The 22,670-nt window shown below is 37.8% G+C and overlaps 1 protein-coding gene across 3 annotated transcripts in view; it reads left to right on the top strand.

Moving 5' to 3' along the window:
- KDM4C (lysine demethylase 4C) overlaps positions 1-22,670 on the top strand; it is a 407,190-nt gene that overhangs the window by 106,459 nt on the left and 278,061 nt on the right. For all 3 annotated transcript variants that reach the window (XM_065879011.1, XM_065879009.1, XM_065879010.1), the window contains exons 6-7: positions 9,859-9,962; positions 13,773-13,910. In XM_065879011.1, the coding sequence (XP_065735083.1) occupies positions 9,859-9,962; positions 13,773-13,910 (242 nt within the window). The remainder of the gene's footprint in view (positions 1-9,858; positions 9,963-13,772; positions 13,911-22,670) is intronic.

Raw genomic sequence — 22,670 nt, 5'->3', positions numbered from 1 at the left:
AACTATAAAGACAGTGTTTTTATAACATAATACATTATACTAATAATAGCAATGTAATTGTAATCTTGAACTTTGTTAGGGACTATTTTCATGAATATTAAGGTGGATGAATCCTGGTTCTGGATAACAGATTAGAGCACAGCTTAGAAAATGATTACCATAATCCTTAAATACCCTGGCAATGAACTTTGTGCTAAATCTATATGCTGTGAACTATCCTCGTCCCTGTGATAATTATTCTACCATGTTCTGTTCACCTCATTGCCAGAGAACTTTTAAAATGGAGCCAGTGTAAATTTTACGGTATGGACTCACATGCTAAAGTTTTTGCTATAAACTGTCTGTAAGCACTTTGACGTAAACTGTCTGAAAACGACATTCCAGGAAAATGGATGCCATTTGCTTAATCAGTAAGAGATTAATAAACTTGAAGGTTGAACGAGAACTTTAAACTCAATTGCATGTTTTTTGAAAACTTACTGCAGCATTATTTTGAGAAATGATTCAGGGAAAAGACCCTATAGGACAGTGGAGGATTTCTATCTGCTGACCAGATGCCAGCCAAATTAATTGAGTTCTGCTAAGTAATTAAAATGGTAAAATAATGCAGTAAATGAGATGGAGCATTATAGGTTGTCTCGGTCAAGGCAGCACTTGATACATGAAATGAAAAGCAGCCTCGGATATTTTCCATTATCTTGTCTGAACATCATAATTATCACACTTGCCTTTTATGCATGAATGCTTTCATCTTTGGTTTCTATTGAAATCTTGATTGACTGTGGCACCTACAAATATTTTATCTGAAAGACGTTATGCCTGCATCTAAATAAAGCCAGGAGTTTGATTTTGCCCTTCAGCTGCTTTCTCTTCTATACAGATTTTTTTCCAATATTATGTAGACATAAATGTAATAAAAAATCTCAAGTGAATTGTTGCAATTTTTATACTTGTTATGTTCGCCTGTAATGCCGTTGCATTCTTTCTAATTTTTGGCTTGATACAATTGAATGGAAAGTATAAAGGAGAATAGAGACATAATATTAAATCATAAATGACAGTTTTGAAGATTTTCAGTTTTAAGAATGTCTAAATCTCATCTATTTTAGAAATAAGACTATCTTTGTGGTTCTAGTAAGTTAAGGAAGATATGGATTAAAGTAAATTGGGAGCAGCTAAATTTTTTTGTGAGTGACTGTATTCCATTGGTCTCTCATTGTTAATAAAGTGCTAATATTTTTTAAAAATTGAAGATGCTTTACTTTGGTCAAAATTTTGGTTACTGGGAAAAGAATATGTGAGTTAGGACTTCGTGCAGCAGATTTTGGAAATGTGAATGATCAGCAGGAATTTTGTTTTAAGTGACAGTATGGTAGAGTTGAATACACTGGTTCTTTTGGAGGCTTATATTTACCTGTAGCAAGTGTTTTCGTTTTGACTTCTTAAAAAAGCGACAGTAAAAAGGAATGGATGAAGCATTGTTTTGAAGGATTAATTTAGTTCAAGTTTTTTTAAGCAGTTAATTTTGGTGTGTGTGTGCATGTGTGTTTTTAAATGACTAGTCATCTTGAGTTTAAACCTGTGGAACAGAGTCTTAGCCAGATTTGCAGGGATCCCTATTCCAGGAAGTGGACAAAGGGTCTGTGCGTGGGATGCAGGCAGTCTGTGGACTCTCTGAAATTATATTCAAAATTGGGCATATATGTGGATTTCTGGGACGCTATCATCAAATCCATTAAGAGGGTTTGGTCCAAAAGAGATTATGAACCACTGCTGTCAACAGACTAGAAGATTAACATTAAATAACAAGTCATTTTAATTTTATAAACATTCTAAATTGACCTGTTCTCATACCTCTGACTTGGAATTAGGAAATATACTTTTATCAGCTCTCAAAATGATAAATACATAATTCCCTTAAGCATTCATTTACATTACGGCCTGAAAATATTATATTAAAATGCTTGGTTTTGAAAGGCTAATAAATAAAATACCCTTGATTATGAATAATCAATTTTAGGGGGCCCCTAAGCCCTAAAAAATGAAAAAGTCCAGCGATATATCCTCTGCCTTCATGCCTAACTCATGCTTTAGGCATGGAGATCAATGTGTGGTGTGTCAGGGTATGTTTATTTTCATCTTCCTATCAGTTGTTACATTAAGAATGGTGAAACAATCCCTAAATTTAACTTCCTCATATTTTGATGTCAAATATCACACTGTGTTTAATTTTGAATATTTTATATCCGACCATGTTCCTAGTAGGATTTTAAACATTGGACAGTAATACATAACATACACCAAGTTAGAGTAATTAGAATGTGTGGTGAAAGACAGTTCTGAGAAGTGACAGGTAGGGAATGGGGAGGAAAATTCAGGAGGGGAATGCCAGCTAGCAGGGAAAGATTACTATGGAAGGAAATTAAGAGTTCTTTGATTCTCTGGGGGGTGTGGAGGGGGGAAGCTGAGGCAGGAAAATCCTGTTTAGCTTGACTGACCTGTTTGTGCCAAAGTGCTTGGCCTGAGGCATGCTGGGTGACCTACGAGTGTGTCGTCCATATGTTGTGTCATGGTGGGAAAAAGCTGGAGCTGAAACAAAGTGGTCTCAGGAATGCAGTAAAACACCATGTGTAATGGTCTGTATACCTGTTAAATTAGGAGGAAGTTTTAACTCTAAGTGTTCTGCCAACCAGTTTGAAGTGGAAAAAACTTTCCCTTTACTCACTGCACTGTGTTCAAGAGTTAAAAATAAGGCACTTGTTTAGGAGAACCACCATCCTTCTCGATACCACGGTCAGTATGAATTTCTCCCGGCGCTCCTCCTAGAGAGCTCCATGGAGCTTTGTCTCTCCAGTAGAGATGTTGATGGATTACAGGACACGTGGAGCAGAGTGAAGCCTGCAATGTGATAACTTTCTACCCAATTATTAATTGCTCAGCGAACGGTAGGAAGGACAGAGAGGTCAACCACAGCTTAAACCTCTAATGTTGACCTCTTAACTAGGAATGTGGGTAAAAATACCAGGATTCTCCCCACATAATGTAGCTCATTAGTTCTTTTCATTAAGAAGCATGTTAAGAAATTTCATATGTGAATCAAATACATCTTTCTAAAAGTATTTCCCACAGAAGCATTCCTTCCATATTCTTTTCCTATGTCCTTTTCCTTACCGTTCGCTTATATGACTCCTCTATTTTTTAAGCCTCATATCAGTCATATGAATATCGCAAAATCCATTACAGGCCTACCTCATTTTATGGTGCTTCGCTTTATTTCGAGTTGCAGATAATGCACTTTTTTTTTTTTTTTTTTTGCAGATTGAATGTGGTAACCCTGTGTTGAGCAGATCTATTGGTTCCATTTTTCCAACAGCATTTGCTCACTTCTTGTCTCTGTGTGACATTTTGGTAATTCTCACATTTCAAACTTTTTCATTATTATGTTTGTTTTGTGATTGGTGAGTTGCGAAAAGATTACAACTCACGAAAGTGTTAGATGATGGTTAGCATTCTAGCAATAAAGTATTTAAAAATTAAGGTATGTACATTTTGGGGGCATAATTCTGCACATTTAATAGACTACAGTATAGTATAAACATAATTACATATGCACTGGGAAACCAAAAAAATTCTTGCGACTTGCTTTACAGTAATGTTTGTTTTATTGCGGTGGTCTGGAACAGGCGGAACCTGCAGTATCTCTGAGGTACGCTTGTATAAAACTCTATCAAAGCATACTTGGGTAAATTTCAATTATATTCAAATTAAATTGTCTTAAATCTATTGCTAGTGTGGACATACACTCTACATGTCTGATTTCTCCATCTTTCCCCTCTGCTTCCCTCTTTTTTTCCTTTTTTTCCTAAGCAATTAATAACTAACGTCAGCTTCTCCAAACTAGTGTTTGTATATCCATAGAAAATGTTACTAAACTTTGATTTAAAAATTTTTTTCCAAGGCTAAAACTTTGTTGGTTTAATAGTAGCAGCATGTGTTTGTCATATGAGATTGGGATTTAAAAATAATTAGTTAGTAATAGCTAATATATTAGAAAATGTAAACCAGTTGACAGTTGGCAAAACTTCTTATTTGAAGGAAAGAGCACACTATTTTTAGAGTATATCTGTTCTATTTCTAAAACAATTTAAAAACATTTAATAATTTTTTAGGTCAGATTAATTGAGGTAAAATACACTTACAGTAAAAGCCACCCTCTTTAACTATACAGTCCTGTGAGGGTTATTTTTTTTTTCGGAACGTGGGCCTCCCACTGTTGTGCCCTCTCCCATTGTGGAGCACAGGTTCCGGACGCACAGACTCAGCGGCCATGGCTCATGGGCCCAGCCACTCCGCGGCATGTGGGATCTTCCCAGACCGGGGCACGAACCCGCGTCCCCTGCATCAGCAGGCAGACCCTCAACCACCGCGTCACCAGGGAAGCCCCGACAGTTTTGTGAGTTTTGACAAATGTATACAGTGGTGTAACTACCACCACTATCAAGATATAGAACATTTCCAGTACCCCCAAAAGTTCTCTTGTACTTTTCGCAACTAATTCTTCCCACCAGCAACCACTTGCAGCCACTAATCTGATTTCTATCTCTAGAATGCCATAAAAGTGGAATTATACAATGTGTAGACGTGTCTGTCTTGTTTCTTTCGCTTAGAATAGTGCTTCTCACATCTGATCACTTTTACGTTGAATACAGGGCATCCTTGGATGTGTATAGCACCTGGTTCTTGAGAGGGCTTATGTGATTCTGTACATCCTCATGCTATAAAACTCCCAGCAGAACTTTGGCAGTCTTAGCAAATGTTATTGTGGGATGCTTTTAGGGTTTCAGGTCTCTATTGGGATTGCTGGAGTACATGTTCCTTATCATGGTGGAAATGGAAGATTTGTTGAACTAACATGATAACTAGAGTCAACATGGTGGAAATGAGTAACAGGGATAATAATAATGGCCACTATTCATTGAATGTTACTATGTGTCAAGTAGACTAAGTTTTATTATATTTTTAAATTCACAAAATGTAAAATAAACCATTAACCGTTTTGAAGTGTACAATACAATGACATTTTAGTATGTTCATATTGTGCAAGCCTCACCTCTGTCTAGTTCCAAGAGATTTTATCACCCTAAAAGGAAACCCTTCATTTATTTATTTATTATTTATTTATCTATCTATTTATTTATTTACGGCTGCGTTGGGTGTTCATTGCTGCATGTGGGCTTTCTCTAGTCGCAGTGAGCAGGGGCTACTCTTCATTGTGGTGCGCGGGCTTCTCATTGCAGTGGCTTTTCTTGTTGCGGAGCACGGACTCTAGGCACGCACTCTAGGCACGGACTCTAGGCACTCTAGGACTCTACTTCAGTAGTTGTGGCTCGTGGGCTCCAGAGCGCAGGCTCAGCAGTTGTGGCTCACAGGCTTATTTGCTCCGAGGCATGTGGGATCTTTCCGGACCAGGGGCTGAACCTGTGTGCCCTGCGTTGGCAGGCGAATTCTTAACCACTGTGCCACCAGGGAAGTCCCGACCCTGTATTTTTTAATTGGTCATGCTATATTTCCTCCCACCCCTCCCCAGCCCCTGGCTATTAGCAATCTGCTTTCTGTCTAGGTATTTACATATTATGGATATTTCATATACATGGAATCATATAATATGTGAGCTTTTGTGTCTGCCTTCTTTTATGTAGTGTTCTTCTATGTTATATCTATGTTATAACTTATAGCAGTACCTCATATTTTTTTATAGCTGACTAATAGTTCATTGTAAGAATATACCATATTTTGCTCTTCCATTTATCAGTTGATGGACATTAGGTTGTTTCCACTTTTTGATAATGGCTAAGTTTTTTGTGCATTACCTCACTGGATTCCCATAAGGATCCACCCAGTGAGGATAGCCACTGTGGAAAACGGTATGAAGGTTCCTCAAAAGATTGAAAGTAGAACTGACATATGATCCAGCAGTTCTACTTCCAGATCTATATTTGAGGGAAATGAAATCACTGTCCTAAAGATATATCTGCACCCCTGATATTACAGCATTATTTATAGTAGCTAAGACATGGAAACAACCTAAGTGTCCATCAACAGGTGAATGAATAAAGCAAAGTGTTATACATATATATATATACAATATACTATTATTCAGGCATAAGGAAGAAGGAAATCCTGCCATTTCTTTCAACATGGATGAATCTTGGGGTCATTATGCTAAGTTAAATAGTCAGATACAGAAAGACAAATACCGTATGATGTTACTTATGTGTGGAATCTAAAACACCAAACTTATAGGTACAGAGAACAGTTTGGTGGTTGCCAGAGGCAGGGGGTGGGGAAAATGGGTGAAGGGGGTCTAAAGGTACAAACTTCCAGTTATAAGATTAGTAAGTTCTGGGGGATGTACTGTACCCTATGGTGACTGTAATGAACAATACTGTATTGAAAGTTGCCAAAAGAGTAGATTTTAAAGCTTCTCATCACACCAAAAACTATAACTATTTTTAGGTGATGAATGTGAATTAAACTTAACATGGTAATCATTTCACAATATATACATATATCAAATCATTATACTGTATATCTTATATGATGTTATATGTCAATTGTATCTTGATGCTGGGAAAAAAAAAAAGACCCCACTGAGGAAGGTAATACTAGCATCCTGATTATATGAATGGGGAAATTGAGGAGCTGAGAGATTATGGGACCAGACAAGGCTATATGAGTTGTTGGACTTGTGCTAGGAATCCATGTCTCTGTAGGGATTCTTAACTGTTATTCTCTTTTATTTTGCTAGCCATGTGGACAAGATGAGGGTGACTTCAAACAGTTACGTTTTTTCATCTAAAACTTAGGTCTGCTATTTAATAACAATGAGAAGGTGTATGTTGTGAGCAGTAAATGAGAGAGGAAATTTGGTGTTCAAGTAAGCGTGTGTGTTAGGTGTCTGTAAGAGGAGATTGGACAAGATTTACACAAAATCCCATAACATAGTTTGCACCTCACAGTAGGCTGCCTCTCAAATGCTTCCACCAAAATATCCCTACAAGGGAGGAGAGTGAAACCCTACCACTCCACAACACTCATGCAGATTTTGCATATTGCTCCCTTAATACGTTTGTTTGTATGCAAATATAAACCACGTAATTTAGCATGACATAAGTAGATGCTCAGAAAGATGTGCCAGGTTTATTCTGTGTGTTCTTCTACACCTGGCATGTTACCTGATGGCCATGGGGTATGTGAGGTGGGGTAGTGAGTTGCTAGCTGCTATGTCCACTACTAGATACTTGAGGGGTCAGTGTAGAACTGTTTCTTTATTGGAACTTCCTGGTTTTCAAGATTATGAAAGAGTGGGTCCTCCAATTATGTGACTGGTAAATTGGAAGTCTTACAGAATGTTGCAGTAGTAACATTCAAATACGGTAAGTTTAAGAGCAGACTTCTTCCAAATAAATTCTTTCCAAATTGAAAACTTAGAAAAAAAGCACATTAAGAAAGTAAATATTAGAATAGAAAAAAAAAGGTTCTGAAAGGCATATTTTAAAGAACTTAACTTGCAAGAATTTTAACAGATACCTTGTTTTCTCTTTATTTGGTGACTTTCAAAAAACTCTGATTGTCTTAAGTTGAATTTTTAATTAAATTTTATCTTTTCTATCTGATGTATTTTTGTTATATTTCATACATGTGATTCCAAATTTGTTTTTTTCACTTGGTATGAAAGCTGCTAATATTCCTTTAGCCAGCATAGTTCTGAGTTTTAAAAGATATTATCATTTTGTATCAAATAGTATTCTGGTTATATTGGCTTCTTTATATATTGAATAAAATATTTTTAAGAAATGGTGGAGTGAGGGTGAGTGTGAACCATGTACTTCTGCAGGTATTTTAAGGTAAAATTCATTTTGAGACACATACATTATGTCATAATTTGTGGTTTATGAGGTGTTTTCCAGGGTGATGTGAAATATAATTCTGATAACCTATTGAAAATATAAATTCTGAACCAATATGAAGTTCTTAACATATGGCAAATTGCCTTCCTTCAGTGGTTTTCCAGTTTAACTAACGACCAGTCATCACATTGTTCAGGTCCTGATTACAAATCCATATCAAAAGAAAATTAAGTAGACTCCTCTTTCTTCATTGATTTTAATTTAAAACTTAATTCATGCAGTGCTGCACAGAGTTACAGATTTGAAAAGTTTGATAGATCTATTTAAGTTGTATTGCTAAAACTTTTCCGTGGGTTGTGTGTTTGGGGACTGCCCTGCTGTGCTTTACTCTCTGTGGTGTAGACTCAGGACATCTTATTGTATAGATACGCCCGTTGCATTATATGGTACTTTCTCACCATTCACTAAGGTCTGCATTCTTTCAAAGGTTATTTTCTATTTATGTATTATGAATATTAACCATAAACGGAGGGCTGCATTAAATGACCAGATAGGGCACAATTATTCCTTTTATTCCCATTGCTATTGTAGCAAATGATAGTATTTCTGATGTTTCTGTTGGTTGTACTTTTTAAATATTTCTGTCTTTTCATCTTAAAAATCCAGGTGTAGATGCTTAAGCAGAATATACTACTCTTTGCAGGTGGTTCTTTATACCCTAACGGCTTTTCTTTAGATGTTTCATTTGTTTCCTTCTGATGACCTGTGGCCTCACATATTCCATGGTGGCATCAATAAAGGCTTGTTTACTTTAAAACTATTCCTGTAAAACCTTGCTATTCTATGAGGTTAAAATGGTTCATGATTAGGTAATGAGTGCTGGTAATTCTTTCATCAGACTGGTTATATTCTTGAGCTATTTATACGTAGTGAGCCACAGAGTTAGGTAAGTAGCATTTCCAGTGGCCTTCATTTTGGTAGTGGAGGAGTTAAACAGCATCTGTGCTTCTTCCCACTTTACCCAGCTACATCACACATGCTTTCCTGGTGAGTTCTGTGTTCCTTCTGGGTCCTCTCTCTGATTCTCCTCTGTCTCTTCCATGTTTCTCTTGTCTTTCTCTTCTTGCTTTCCCATTCTCAGTGTGGTGGTTTTTCCCTCTGAGTGAGGAAGGTAAAGAACAGGGTATTGGGCACATTCATTTTCCTCTAGCTTACATAACTGAGTTAATGAGAGTCTGCCTCAGACAGACTGCAGGATTGAAGGCAGAGATGGAGAGAAACAACTGTGTTTCAGTGCATAATATTCTGTTGAATGAAAGGGTTTCTGCATGTTTAGCTTCTTCATTTAAAGGAGTCCTCAAAACAGTATGTACTGTTCCCATACAGGCTGGTGAGACAGGTTTCCAAGCTTTTGACTGGCCCTGGCTGGGAGTTACTTCAGGAAACTAGAAGCAGTTAAACTATTTAAAATCGATCAGAAAGAAACAAGGGTGGGAAACTGCTGTGTCTACTGTATGCCAGGCATTGGGACAAGTGCTTCTAGAATGATTGCTTCTAGGAGTCTAAAATGAGAGATTCCCTGTTAAAATGCAGATTTTCCTCTTCTACCTTCCCTTAATATTTTGTCCATTTATCAGTTAATAGGTAGATTGAGTTCAAATCTGTTACAAATTGGAATTTGTAGGTTTAGTCATTTAATATCATGCAAACACTCTTGGCAGATCTTTTTTTTTGTAAAAAAGGTCAACCCTTGGTTATATAAATATGTATTGTTTAATTTTTAAGAATTCTGACTCTGGTTTTTAGTACCAGGGTTTTGATGGTGGACTTGGTCTATATTTACGTAAAGCTGTCATTCTGTAAGAGTACTAGAACATAAGCTTAAAAAAAGATTTGAAATTTTATCTTAATTGACACATTACTGCTTATAATTACTGTTTCCATTTAGGTTTTTTCCCAAGCAGTTCTCAAGGGTGTGATGCATTTCTTCGCCACAAGATGACACTGATATCTCCCTCAGTATTGAAGAAATATGGTATTCCCTTTGACAAGGTATATTAGTGTTACTCTTTAACAAATTAATTTAATGTGTATAGTATTCGTATTTAAGACAAATTTAACATAAACTAATATATCTTTGACTTCAGGTAGGATTTTTAGGATGTGGGGAGAAAAATTCAGATTCATGTTTTATTTAGGTAACAGTTATTTACCTAAATATTAATTTGAAGTTTCTTTTATTTCAAGATGCATTTACTAGAGATTTCATGCAGTTCTAGCTCACTTACAACAATACTGAAAGTAAAATGTAGCACATTTGAGAGAATAAGATATATAGCTCTTCTCCATTGAAGTCTCTTATATGAGCAACAAAATTTATGTGTATGTGATCTATTTTTCTTTCTTTTAAAGAAATCAGAGCAATTTTTATTAGCAGTTTGGTTGGTTAGAATCAGTGATTTTGGTGCCAGTATGTTATTTCTAAACACATTCAGACATAATACAACTGAGATTTCATTATGGATAAAATTGCCTGATGATTTAATAATCAGATATTGCTTCTTGGGGTATTTCTGAAGATTAAGTTCTGTAAGACTCTGTACATGCTAGATCCCTCTTTCTTTGTGTCCGTGGTAGTAATTGGGTCAGAATTATTACAGAACATGAGCATTTTTATGTGAAGAAGCTGAAATGAGAAAAGCTTTTGACCAGATAAATAAAAGGTCTCTCTCAGTTGGAGGAGGATTAAGACCTTAGCTACTTCAGAAACATTAAAAAATAGTTCCACTCCCTTTTTCATTTTTTATTTGACTGTCTTCCCATAATCCTTGCTGTTTTCCACCTTAGAAGCTTTTCACTTGTGACTAAATCTTTCCCTCTTCTTAATCTCAGGCCCTTAAAGTCCTGTCTTCAACCTCCCTCCCCCACCACCCCCAGCCCAGGCTTTGTTCAAAGTAGAATTTTTGCAAGGACCAAGAAACATTCTCCAACTTGAGGTGGTCCCGCTCTCTCACAAACAGGCTGTGCAGTAGTCATGCATGAGACATACTTGTCTTATGTGATGAGGATGCTCTCAACACTGGTTTAGTCACATACTTTTACCCATGACAAAAAGTGTGCCTTGAAGATGTGCACTATGGAGAAGGTCCACAAGTGTGGGTGGGCTGCAGCACTACTGCAGGTACAGAGGTCAGAGGCTGCGCCCCCCCAGAGGGGCCATTCCTTCTGGGGGGCCTTGTCTTACTTGCAGATGCCTCTGGGCATCAGGCTTTCCAGTCTCAGACATATCGTCAGTGCACGTTCTTTCAGATGGTTGGCATAAGCCTGATCAAGCACTTTTATTTAAGTTGAAATATTAGAAAGCAGAGGAGAAGGAGTAGACTGGAGTCCTCCAAGACAGGAAAACCTCTGCGGGTTTTGGGCTGGTGATAGGAATTGATCAAGCTGTTCTTTGGAGAGGGGTTGTGTGAAGTAGCAGGACTGCGGGATTGGCTCATTTGCCCAGGATGGAGGCCTTTGGAGTTTGTAGCTTCTTTCTCAAATTTGGGGAGAAGGAGGCAGGTGCCTCACACTCCTTTCTGGGCCGAGGCTCTTCAAGTGCTATTTGGTAGATCACTAGATGCACCAGGCTCTTATCTGGTCTTTTGAGGATGGGACATTTCGTGGCTTTTGTGGGAAGTGGAAGGGTGAGTGCTCGTCCACAGATGGTGAGACACCAGCAATTTAGAGGGCTGATTGGCAGTTGCCGTTTTTCATATGAAATACTGCCACTTCCCCTTCCACCTTGATGAAGGGTGTGTGATGATTGTGTGCTCCTCAAGGAGCTTATTCTCCGATGATGATAATGTAACTTGGGACAGAGTAGCACAGACTTCAGAATTATACTTCCCAAGTTCATTTCTGATTCCGTCACTTGGGTAAACTACATAATTTTTCTGAGCCTCAGTCTCTTCATCTGGAAAATGGGCATAATAATAGTACCACTTAATAGGGCTACTGTGAGGATGAAAAGTGATGATCTATATGAGGGACTTTGCACGGTACAGGTTATATATAATAATAACACAATCTTCCTCCTCAGTTTAACCTTCTCTCTTTAGGCAATCATTTTGCAGTTGGACTAACATTTTTTCTTCTTCTTTCAGTGAATTTGTACATATTCATACATATATATGAAAAAGTATGTTTAACAAATAGCTAATTTCTGCTTTTTGATTACGTACACTACCCTTTCTGACATTTTTTGCCATATGGAATTATGATGCTTGGTTAGTCTTATAATAAAAGGGACTTGTTCTTGTCTACCCTTATATCTTTTTTTTTTTTTAATATCAGTTTGTTACATAGAGGCAGTAAATTTGCCTTATATTTTGGCTAACTGGGATTGACCTGTTTCTAGAAATTATATAGAGGCATAACATTTAGGGTCCAATTTAATGGGAACAGGTACTTTTGAACATGGCAAGAACAGGGTTTTCTAGGGAGAGTAGAGAAGGATTGTAGGTGGAATTCAGTGGAGCAGTGAAGTTACTTTCCTTATCCCACTGACAACAGACTTACCCTCTTCCTCCACCTTATAGGGCTAGAAACAGTTGAGCAGAGTGAGTTTTGTTTTATCACATGGTACAAGGAAGTGCCTGGTTTCCAAGCACAATTATAATTAATGAGATTCAGTGAGACCAGGAAAGGAGAGAATCAGGCTTTGTTCTCACATGGCTCGGAATGATGGAACTGGAACCATGTTGAACACTGATAAGCCATTCTCTTCCTGCCAGGTGGCAGCTGGGTTGCCACTCATTGCAATAGAACACCTGCTGGGGTATCACAGGGGAGGGGGTGATGAGCTAAATTTCAGAATTGTTGAGAAAGAAAATACTTCCACACACAACATTTTAGCATTCCTAAAATGGTAACTGAATTGCAGTGTGTGCACCTGTATTTATACAGTGTATCTCCTGTATGTTTCCACACAAGTGCACACTCACATATTCATTTATCAACATTTTAGGACTGAAATGAACCAGGGTAACTGAATGAATCAGTGAGTTATATATTTGATAGTCTAGCATTGAGTAGACAAGTTAAAAAATAAAACACTGAAAAATTTAGCTTCACTGTATTTCTATAGCTCATGGTGTGTTTTGTATGCTTTGGTGATTATAAAAAAACCAAATTTCTGTAATCTGAAAATTAGGAATGGACTGAATACATTTTTCATCTTTGCTTTTGGGCTGCTGGCTTATTTACCCAAGCTAGTTTAATTATATTTGAAAATGCACTCACCCACTCATACATACTTATATATTATACATATATTTGAATAACTATTTGGTAGAAATTTTACTATTAAATGGAATGAAGTTAATTGAATGTTTTGTAAGTATTATGAAAGGATAATTTGGTGAATACTATCAACTCTTTAGCAACAAGAATTCATAATACTCAGCGTGTGTTATCAAAGTTTTTATAGCTCTAACTTGAAAAATGTCAGTTATGATAGTCCTGTTATATAATTCCAGTAATGTGAATTTTTAGAGTATTAAAATATACATATTGAATGCTAATAAGAACAAATTTATTTGAATAACATAAAACAAAGACATCTTCAAATAGAATATAATTTCTTTGATCGTGGACTGAATGATTGAACTACATTGCCAGAAGGTCACACCCTGTTTAGAAAATTCTTTTAAAAGTCTCCTGAAAAACTATTAAAGGATTAAGTAAAGGATCTGGGGGGACTTCTTTTATAGCTCAGACACCATATTTTTTCTCTTTTTTTAATAGGAAATACATTTTAACTGTATTTGCAATTTGGGAAGTCTTATAATTGGGAAATATCATATGTTTTCTACCCTGCAGATCACCCAGGAGGCTGGCGAATTTATGATCACTTTCCCATATGGCTACCATGCTGGTTTTAATCATGGTTTCAACTGTGCAGAATCTACAAATTTTGCTACTGTCAGATGGATTGACTATGGGAAGGTTGCTAAATTGGTAAGTTATGCCTCAAACGCTTAAATTAAATGTGTATTCTGATTATTATAGTGGGAAAGCTAAGAGCACATGCAGCATTTATTTTTTTCCTCAATGATGTTGTATGCTTGTCACCATAGTAATTTATTCCAGACAGATATATTTATTTTACGTAGGCTATGTTAATATTTGTAGCAATGTTTTCCTGTTTTGAGATTAATGTGGAGCAATTTACTTTGAGAGGTAATTTTGTGCAACCAGTGCTTTCTTTCTTAAGGCCACCAGTTTTCTCGTGAGATTTTCTGGTGGCTCCCTGTGACTCCATATTAGGTAGATGTGGCTCCTTCCATGTTAGAGTTCAGTCCATGGCTTAGAAAACAACTATTTACAGAGGAAAGTGGTAAAATTGTTAACAAGAGGTGAAGGGAGGATGGTAAGAAGAAATAATTAAAACTGCCTTTAGTGCAGAAATGAATTTTTTGAAAGTAATAGTATAGAATGTATTTTAACAATATATCTTAATGTTAAATTTGGTATAAAAATTTGCATCTCCTGCTCAGTATATTTAATTTAGTTCACAAACTGTATATTTTCATTCACAAGCAACTTGTGTTAAATTTCATTAATTGCCCCCTGCAGCGTTAAACAGAGGACATCTTCAAAGTGATGGTAGCTTCTATTAGATTGCTTCCTTTCCTGTGGATTTTAAGGCAGATGTACAGGCTGGCAGAGGGCAGTTTCTTAATGAAACTGTGTGTTTTACTACAGAGTATGTAAAATTGACATATATTTGGTGGAAAATGGCACATACAGCCTATGTAGCCTTATCTTGGCCACTGCATGGTCCAGGCAAATATTATTCACTCTACATTGATAAAACTTTCATGTGGAACCACTGAGTGAACTTGGATAGAAATATATTCAGGGAAGACAGCTCTAGTTTTATTTTACACAGGTATTTAACAAATTGTATAATATATTAAAATAAAAGTATAGCAACTCAGAAAGCATTCGAATGAATTCGTGACATAAAAGAAATCTCCTGCTATTAGAAGACTTTCTCTGTTCTAAGTAATTTTTATTTATGAGGGGTAATTTAGAAAGGAGCAGAACTGAACTACTTCTTTCCCTTACGCATCCTTCATAATACAGTAAACCTAATAAAAAAACAGAAAGCCCGGTGTACATACCTTGGTCAGCTACTGCCTTGCGTTTGCAGAAAAGTAATGTTGTATCTGCATCAAAAGTGTCATAGCCCTGAGGTTATAACAAGGTATGTTATTTTATGGTTTGCATCTTTAATCATTGACATAATAAGTCAGCTATCCCAGCTGTCAGTCACCAGAAAAATTAGTTGGTTCTTGTTTACTACAACTTTCAGTTCTAATTCTGAGTATTGGCTTCTTCCCAAGACTAAAATGTCCTGAGTGCATTTCCACCTTTCCGGGTGGTCAGAGTGGGAGTGGAGTGTGACCAAGTAAGAGAGGTCAGGAGTGGTCCTCTCTGAGGTCTCTCTCAGCTGATGGAGCCCAGACCTGTGGGGCTGTTAGGAAGCAGAGCCCCGTAGTGGAAGAGGCAGGGATTTGAGGCCCAGCTTGTCTTCTTGCTAGCCAGAGAACATCAGGAAAGTCATTTCTTCTTTTCGTTTCTTCCTATAGATTAAAAATCCCTCTCTACCTCATAGATTTGTTGGGAGGAAAAAAACTTAGGTTTGTGGATATCCACTCAATGCTGTGTTGATTTATATCACTCAATTTACTCAGGGGATATGACTGTCTTGGTTCTGGTTTTTTTTTACTGGGTACAGAATATTCAATGGCTATAATGCAGTTTGGGTCGGTTAATTTAAAATTGTAATTACATGTGTTTGAGATGTTTCTAGGTATTGTCTCCACTCTTTCCTTACTTTTGGTGAGGTGGTGCTATTCTGAGAATGTATTAGTTTTCTATTGCAGCTGTAGCAAATTACCATAAAATTAGTGGTTTCAAACAATACTCTTGTACTGTTTCCTAGTCCTGTAGGTTATACATTTGACATTGGTCTAACCAGCAAAAGTCAAGGTGCTTGCAGGGCTGCATTCCTTACTGGAGATTCTGACGAAGAATCCACTTCCTTGCTCAGTGAGATTGTTGGCAGAATTCAGTTCCTGGCAGCTGTAGGACTGGGTTCTTGTTTCCTTGCTGCCTGTCAACCAGGTCTTTGCTCCTAGAGGCCTCTCTCAGGTCCTTGCTTTGGTCCCATACATTTCAGAGCAAGCAATCCACAAAATCCTTTTTGTCATAAAAAATAACATATTCACAGATTGCAGGAACTAGGACATGGATATCTTTGCTGTTAGGGGTGGAACCGAGTGGGGTTGGGGGGTGTGGGTGTCAGCATTCTACCTACCACAGAGAGCTTCAACTGATAACTGACATGGTGACGTATTAAGACTCTACTTTGGCACTTCCCTGGTGGCGCAGTGGTTAAGAATCCGCCTGCCAATGCAGGGGACACGGGTTCGAGCCCTGGTCCAGGAAGATCCCACGGAGCTACTAAGCCCGTGTGCCACAACTACTGAGCCTGCATTCTAGAGCCCGCGAGCCAAAACTACTGAGCCCACATGCCACAACTACTGAAGCCCGCACGCCTAGAGCCCATGCTCGGCAGCAAGAGAAGCCACCGCAATGAGAAGCCCATGCATTGCAAGGAAGAGTAGCCCCCACTCACCGTAACTAGAGAAAGCCCGCGCACAGCAACGAAAACCCAACAGAGCCAAAAATAAATAAATTAAAAAAAAAAAAAAGGATCTACTTTGATTCGTGTAATGAATTTTGGTTATTCTGCATAAAAATAGGAAACTAATCTTGGATACAATTTTGAATGTTTCACTAAAACGTCCTTAGGCTTTCTTAAATTTAAATTTATTCCTCAGTATTAATGTTTTTCTTGGCTATTCTAAATTAAGTTTGCTTACATTATAATGTGCTGTGATGGCATTTTGAGGGAAGATTTTATTGTCTTTTATTCCTTATTTGACACATATTTTTATTGATTTTCAAGTTCTGTTTCTTTACACAACCTTATGAATTTACTGTATTGTGTGTGTGTGTATTTACGTGTGTGTGTGAACATGTGTAATTTTTAATCTTAGGAAAATTTGTAAATTGGGCAGTTTTTGTGTTTTGCTGGGGACAAATATAATGTGTAGTGAATTAATTATGAACTGTACTTAAAGACTTTTAACTTGGATGATGGCCAAATTGGTTAGTCTTAATTCTTTGTCTTCTTCAATTCATTCTAAATGATAACTATTTAAAAAACAGTAATTTTTCACAAGTGATAATGAGTTATGCATTTAGGGGGGATAATTTAAAAAATAATGGCATACTTTTTATAGTTGAAGCACTGGGGAATGACATCTGCTTTACCTGTCGCATGTTGACTTGAGTATATAAAAGCATCTGATAAAGTATCTGTGGTGTGGCATTAATTAATTAACATGGTGCAGAGTGAAGGATCTCTACTGATAATATTTCATATATTACAAACCAATATTTCTAATTTCATAACATAGACAAGAGCTGTTAATGAGAGGTTATTTTTTAAAATTAATTTATTTGGCTGCATCGGGTCTTAGTTGTGGCACACGGGATCCTCGTTGCGGCATGTGGGATCTTTCGTTGCAGCACGTGGGCTTCTCTTTAGTTGTGGTGCGCGGGCTTGAGAGCGTGTGGGCTCTGTAGTTGTGGCATGCGGGCTCAGTAGTTGCGGCATGTGGGCTTAGTTGTCCCATGGCATGTGGGATCTTAGTTCCCTGACCAGGGATCGAACCTGCGTCCCCTGAATTGGAAGGTGGATTCTTAACCACTGGACCACCAGGGAAGTCCCCCAGAGGTTATTTTTTAATTTAAAAAATAGTTTTGGAAAGATAACCCCAGGTTCACTGATATTATTGGTGGTCTTTGTTTAACAGGCAGCAGGCTTTGGTTAATAGGAACCTTTTAAGCCATTCAGGTGGCTTAATGTAGATGGGGACAGAGCTCTGTTTTTTCAGGTAATGCTTGTCTGCTTTATACCAGGCACCATGTATGTATCTGTGAATTCATCACTTGGAGGCTGACCTATTTGATGGGAGCCAGAAGTGAGGGTAGAGTTGGCACTGCAAGGGATCCAGGACTGCTTCCTTTGTTGTTGGCTACTTGACCTCTGGTGGCATCTCTGGAGCAGGACAGGAGATGGGGTTTCTGTGGATTTCCTTTGAATGTATTACTGACCTTTTGGTATGTGGTATTGGTTCATGAAACCTTCCCTTTGTTTAAAGTATAGCTAACGTTGACTAGAACTTCCGTGCCATTATTTGTGGTGATCCCAAATACTCGTCTTCCAAATTTCAGCAAATTCCTGAACCTTTGATATTCTCAGCTAAATAATAATAATAACAACAATAATTATTATGTGGATATTCTACTGCCTGTCGGTATGTTCCCTGTATTCTAGCACTTAGTCCAGACGGCTCTTTATTATACTATCTGCCCAAACTGCCTCACCTCTCACATAAGGCTTTTTTTGTGCCTAGATTGTGGAGAATGTCTTTAGAAAACAGGCATAGGTAGAAATGAGCCATGATAGCAACTTAATTTGACTATCCTTGTTTCTAAAAATTCCTGCTAATGCCCTTGGCCTTGCCGTTCCTCTTGTTTCTATCTTTCCCTCTCTTCTCTTTAGGATCATTCAGCTGTTTTTTGCCTTGACCTAGTAAATATAGCAAGCCAAATCCTGCATGATACTCCAGAAGAGAAGGGCCTTGCCTTAAGAGGGCCCACCTACCTAAGAAAGCAGTTGTATAATTTCCCCCCGTTTAATTGATCAGAATTAAGGTTTTTCACTGAAAAAAATTGAGAGGAATGTTCCAGGTGGCCACGTACCCATACCCACTTATAGGCAGAGTTCAGCTTTGGTGAGTGCCCAGTGAGTTTCTTCTCTGGAACAGGAATTGTGCTACATGATTGTACAAAAGGACTTGTTTTCTTTGTCTTCAAGGAGCATTCATAAAGAGCAGAAGGGCTTTTAATAAACCTCCATTTGCAAAGCTATAGTATGAGTGGAACATATCATCCAGTTATTTTAGGCATTTTTCTAGCTTTGAATATCAGAGTAATCTAGAGTGAAACACTATATATTTTTTTCTAGTAGAGATTTAAAAATATCTACCAGATTGCATAGCAGTTGAGCTAAGATATTGCTGTATATTCGAGATGAATGTTTTCTGTTCCTGGAACGTTCTTTCTGTCTGTGGTGAAATGGAGTCCGTGCTAACTTCTGTGCAGCAGCTGTGGTGGCATTCACAGGTCTGCTTCCGAGCTAGGACGGATCAGAGAGCTGGCCTGCAGGTTGTATTTCATTTTTCCGTTTGGTGGGATGAAGTGCCGTTGTTTTGATGTTAGGTTTGATGGATTTGTTTGCCACTGCATTCATTAGCTTCACATCAGAAAACTGACAGGCTGTTAAATGAAACTTTGGCTTAGATTTTCAGCTTGACTGTTTGGAGACATTTGTGAAGATATTATGTTTTTGTGTTGCAGCAGCCTCCAGCACTATGATTGTCTCTAAGGGAAGAAAAGTTATTTACTGTACTGATTTTCTTGAGTAAAAACGAATCATTGTCTGGGGGACAGTCATATCTAGCCTACACCATCAGAAGCAGTGTATTTATGACAGTGTGTGCCACATGAGAGACTTATCTGTGGCATGATAAATAACATTATCTCTTGGAAGGAAAGGTAATAGTTGGTGACTCCAAAATGATATCTCATATTTTACATTAATTTTATTTTAAGTGATAATCTATTAACATGATATGCCAGAAAGTTGAAAAATTGCACTGCAGAGCTGGGAATGTTCTCTTATGAACTCCAAGAGCATTACTTCACTATCTAACTTTAAAGCATTCGGACATTTGAATTCTCAAATGTTTGAACAAGTTTAAAAAGAGATGATAGAATGTTGAAATTGATTTCCTTTTAATCTGGAAGGGATTTCAAGTATTAAATTGTCTTTCATGCAAGAACCATGATATGGGTTCATTTTATTTTATATTTCAGTCCTTCTCTAAAATTAAATTTGGTTTTTCCTAAGTCAGGTAGCAGTTGTCCTAAAAAAATCTTTAATCTTGGGCGGTCTTTATTAAAGTAATCAGGAATCATTTTAACAGTGAGTCTCTAGGTTATATTTTAATATGCTTTGGATTGTAGAATACCAGTGTAGTGACATTTATCTATTCTTACAGCTTGTGAAGGAAAGAAAATGTAGACAGTGTTGCACATTGCTCATTTAACAGTTCTTGGCATTCTGATTTTAAGTGTCTGGTATGGCATATAAAGTATGAACTTCGGGAGTTTAGTGATTTTATATTCTGCACTTTATCTTTTTACCTCTACTTTGTCTCTATGTCCTGGGTCCTGGCGGTGCAACATAGCAGTGCTGATGAGTGACTCTCCTCTGCCTTTTTTACAGAGCTTAAAGGAAAGAAGAGAAAATACCATGTAGAGAAAAAGAAACATGCAAAGCCATGTCCTTAGGAGTTTGTACTCTAACTGGGAAGTTAGTATTTATGTATCGAGAAGAGGTATTAAGAAAGAAAATAGTCACATTATGTCCCCATTTTGTTCTGATGAAGTATTGAGTTGTGGGATTCAGAAAATCTGAGACTTCAGGTAGAATATTAGGAGAGCCAATTGATTAGTATATATTGTGTCTGCAGGAGAGATATTTGGGGCTTGAGTCCTCAGAGATAGGGAGCCTGATTTCATTCAGTGCTAATTTAAATTTGCTGGATTATGGGATTTGAATGGAACTAGGTATATGGTTTATGACACTGATGTTTAGTTGCTAACCTGAAATCAAGATAATATCTGTCTTTGAGGCTTTAGTTAACTCAATACCTTAAAAAAAAAAAAGTAAATTAGCTTTTTGAATAATGTGTACCCTATACTGAGAAAAAATTAATTTGTCTTTAAGCCATTCTGCTTTCATCTAGTTTGATAGTAGTAGTAGCTGACATTGTTCATAATCTGCCAGGCGTTGTGCGGGGCACTTCACACATGTTACTTCTTGCCGTCTCAGAGATAATGCATGTCTTCTGTCCTCTACTAGCCCCCTTTCTCAAACCAAGGAGTTGGGATGATGCCTAAAATGAGGATGGTGAGGTTGAGATTAGAGGCAGAAGGTTGGCCCCCTAGTGCCCCATATCCTTCCGGATTCATCTCCTTGGATGTGGTGGGTTAAACAGGTGCCAGCCAAGTATGTGATTTGTAGGATCACTTTTAAGATACTTGAGGCTTCAGAATGATCCTGTCCCACGTAAGCTGTAGTTGACAATCACCACCAGGTGGTGGTGATTCTCTCTGGTTTTTGTTTTTGTTTGGGTTCTTAAAGCCAGTGGACACTTCATTCTGTATTCTTATGATCTGTTGATCAACCTACATATGAATCCTTTTTTAGCCCATTGTTACCTCTCGGGCTTTGACCACCCTACTCTTTGATTAAGTTGGGGAAAAACAAACGTTCTTTACTTCCTTCTTCATTTTGAGGAGTGAGGGGGATCCTGAGGCATCAGTCTGGACAAAAAGGTGTGTATGTAGAGAATCAGAGCAAAGTTTATTATGCTCCTACCTTGACATATTTCATGATTATCAGGGACCTAATTTTATTGAAGCATTTTTGAAGCTTTGGGGAATTTTTTGTTTACCATTTCTTTTGCCTTTTCCATTTTTTTTTTTTTTTTTTTTTCAGTGTTTATAACAGTAAACACAGTAAAAAATTCTGTAAAAGGCTGTGTCCTAGATAAATGTTTGGAGAAGACGGTAGAAGTTGGGAGTGAGTATTCTGGTCAGTGGTGATCCAGAATTCTAGGAGAGTAGTGGGAAGAACACCTTGGCGGTATTTGAGGGAAGCAGGTTGGCCAGCCCCTCAAGGGAACAGAGGGATAATGGGAGGATCATTTGGGCTCTGGGCACCCCCAGCATTTATAACAAACAGATTTCCTGGTTCCCCACAGCTTCTCATTCTCTCCCACACAGGGTTTACTGTGTTTTCCTCCTTCTGCAACTACCACCGAGAAGACAAGCAATGGTTTATCTAGTAAGGGGTGGTGGTTTCCTTGCTTGAGGGATTCGGAGCCAGGTGGCCCCAGGGTTGGTGCATCTCATGCATGTCATGAGGTCTCATGCTCTTCCCCTCCTTCTGTCTCATTCTCCTCCGTGGGAGGGTATTTATTAGCAAGCTTGCCACTATAGCTGTGCTTACTGCAGACGTGTTTCTTCCAAGGAGGAAGGAGGGGGACAATGCAAGAATGTGGCTCACCCTCATCACTCTACCTGGGAGGAAAATCTTTCCTTGAACCCTACCTGAAAAAATTTTATATCTCATGGCCAACGCAGACCATAAGGAAGCTAGGAAAGTAAATGGCAAGTCATTTTGGGAGAGCACCTGTTATGTGCTGGGCCCTGTGCTTTCAGTTAAGAAAGTAGTAAACAAGACATGTGTGGTCTCTGTCTGGTCAGTCGATCCACATTTAGAGTCTACAGCAGCTGTTCTCAACCCTGGGAGCTTTAAAAGCATGGACCCACCCAGACCAATAGGATAAGAATTTCTGGTGAAGGGATACAGCATTTGCATTTTAAAAATCCCCCTAGGTGAGTCTGCTGGATGCTTTGGGTTGAGAACCAGTGGTCTTTAGTGAATTAAATAGGCCTTTGTTGTTTGGGTTGATGTTTTCTTTTTTACATTTCAGCTAAAGG

This window comes from Phocoena phocoena, chromosome 6, assembly GCF_963924675.1.
Source record: "Phocoena phocoena chromosome 6, mPhoPho1.1, whole genome shotgun sequence".
NCBI classification, from domain to species: Eukaryota; Metazoa; Chordata; class Mammalia; order Artiodactyla; family Phocoenidae; genus Phocoena; species Phocoena phocoena.
This window is presented reverse-complemented; position numbering and strand designations above follow the sequence as displayed.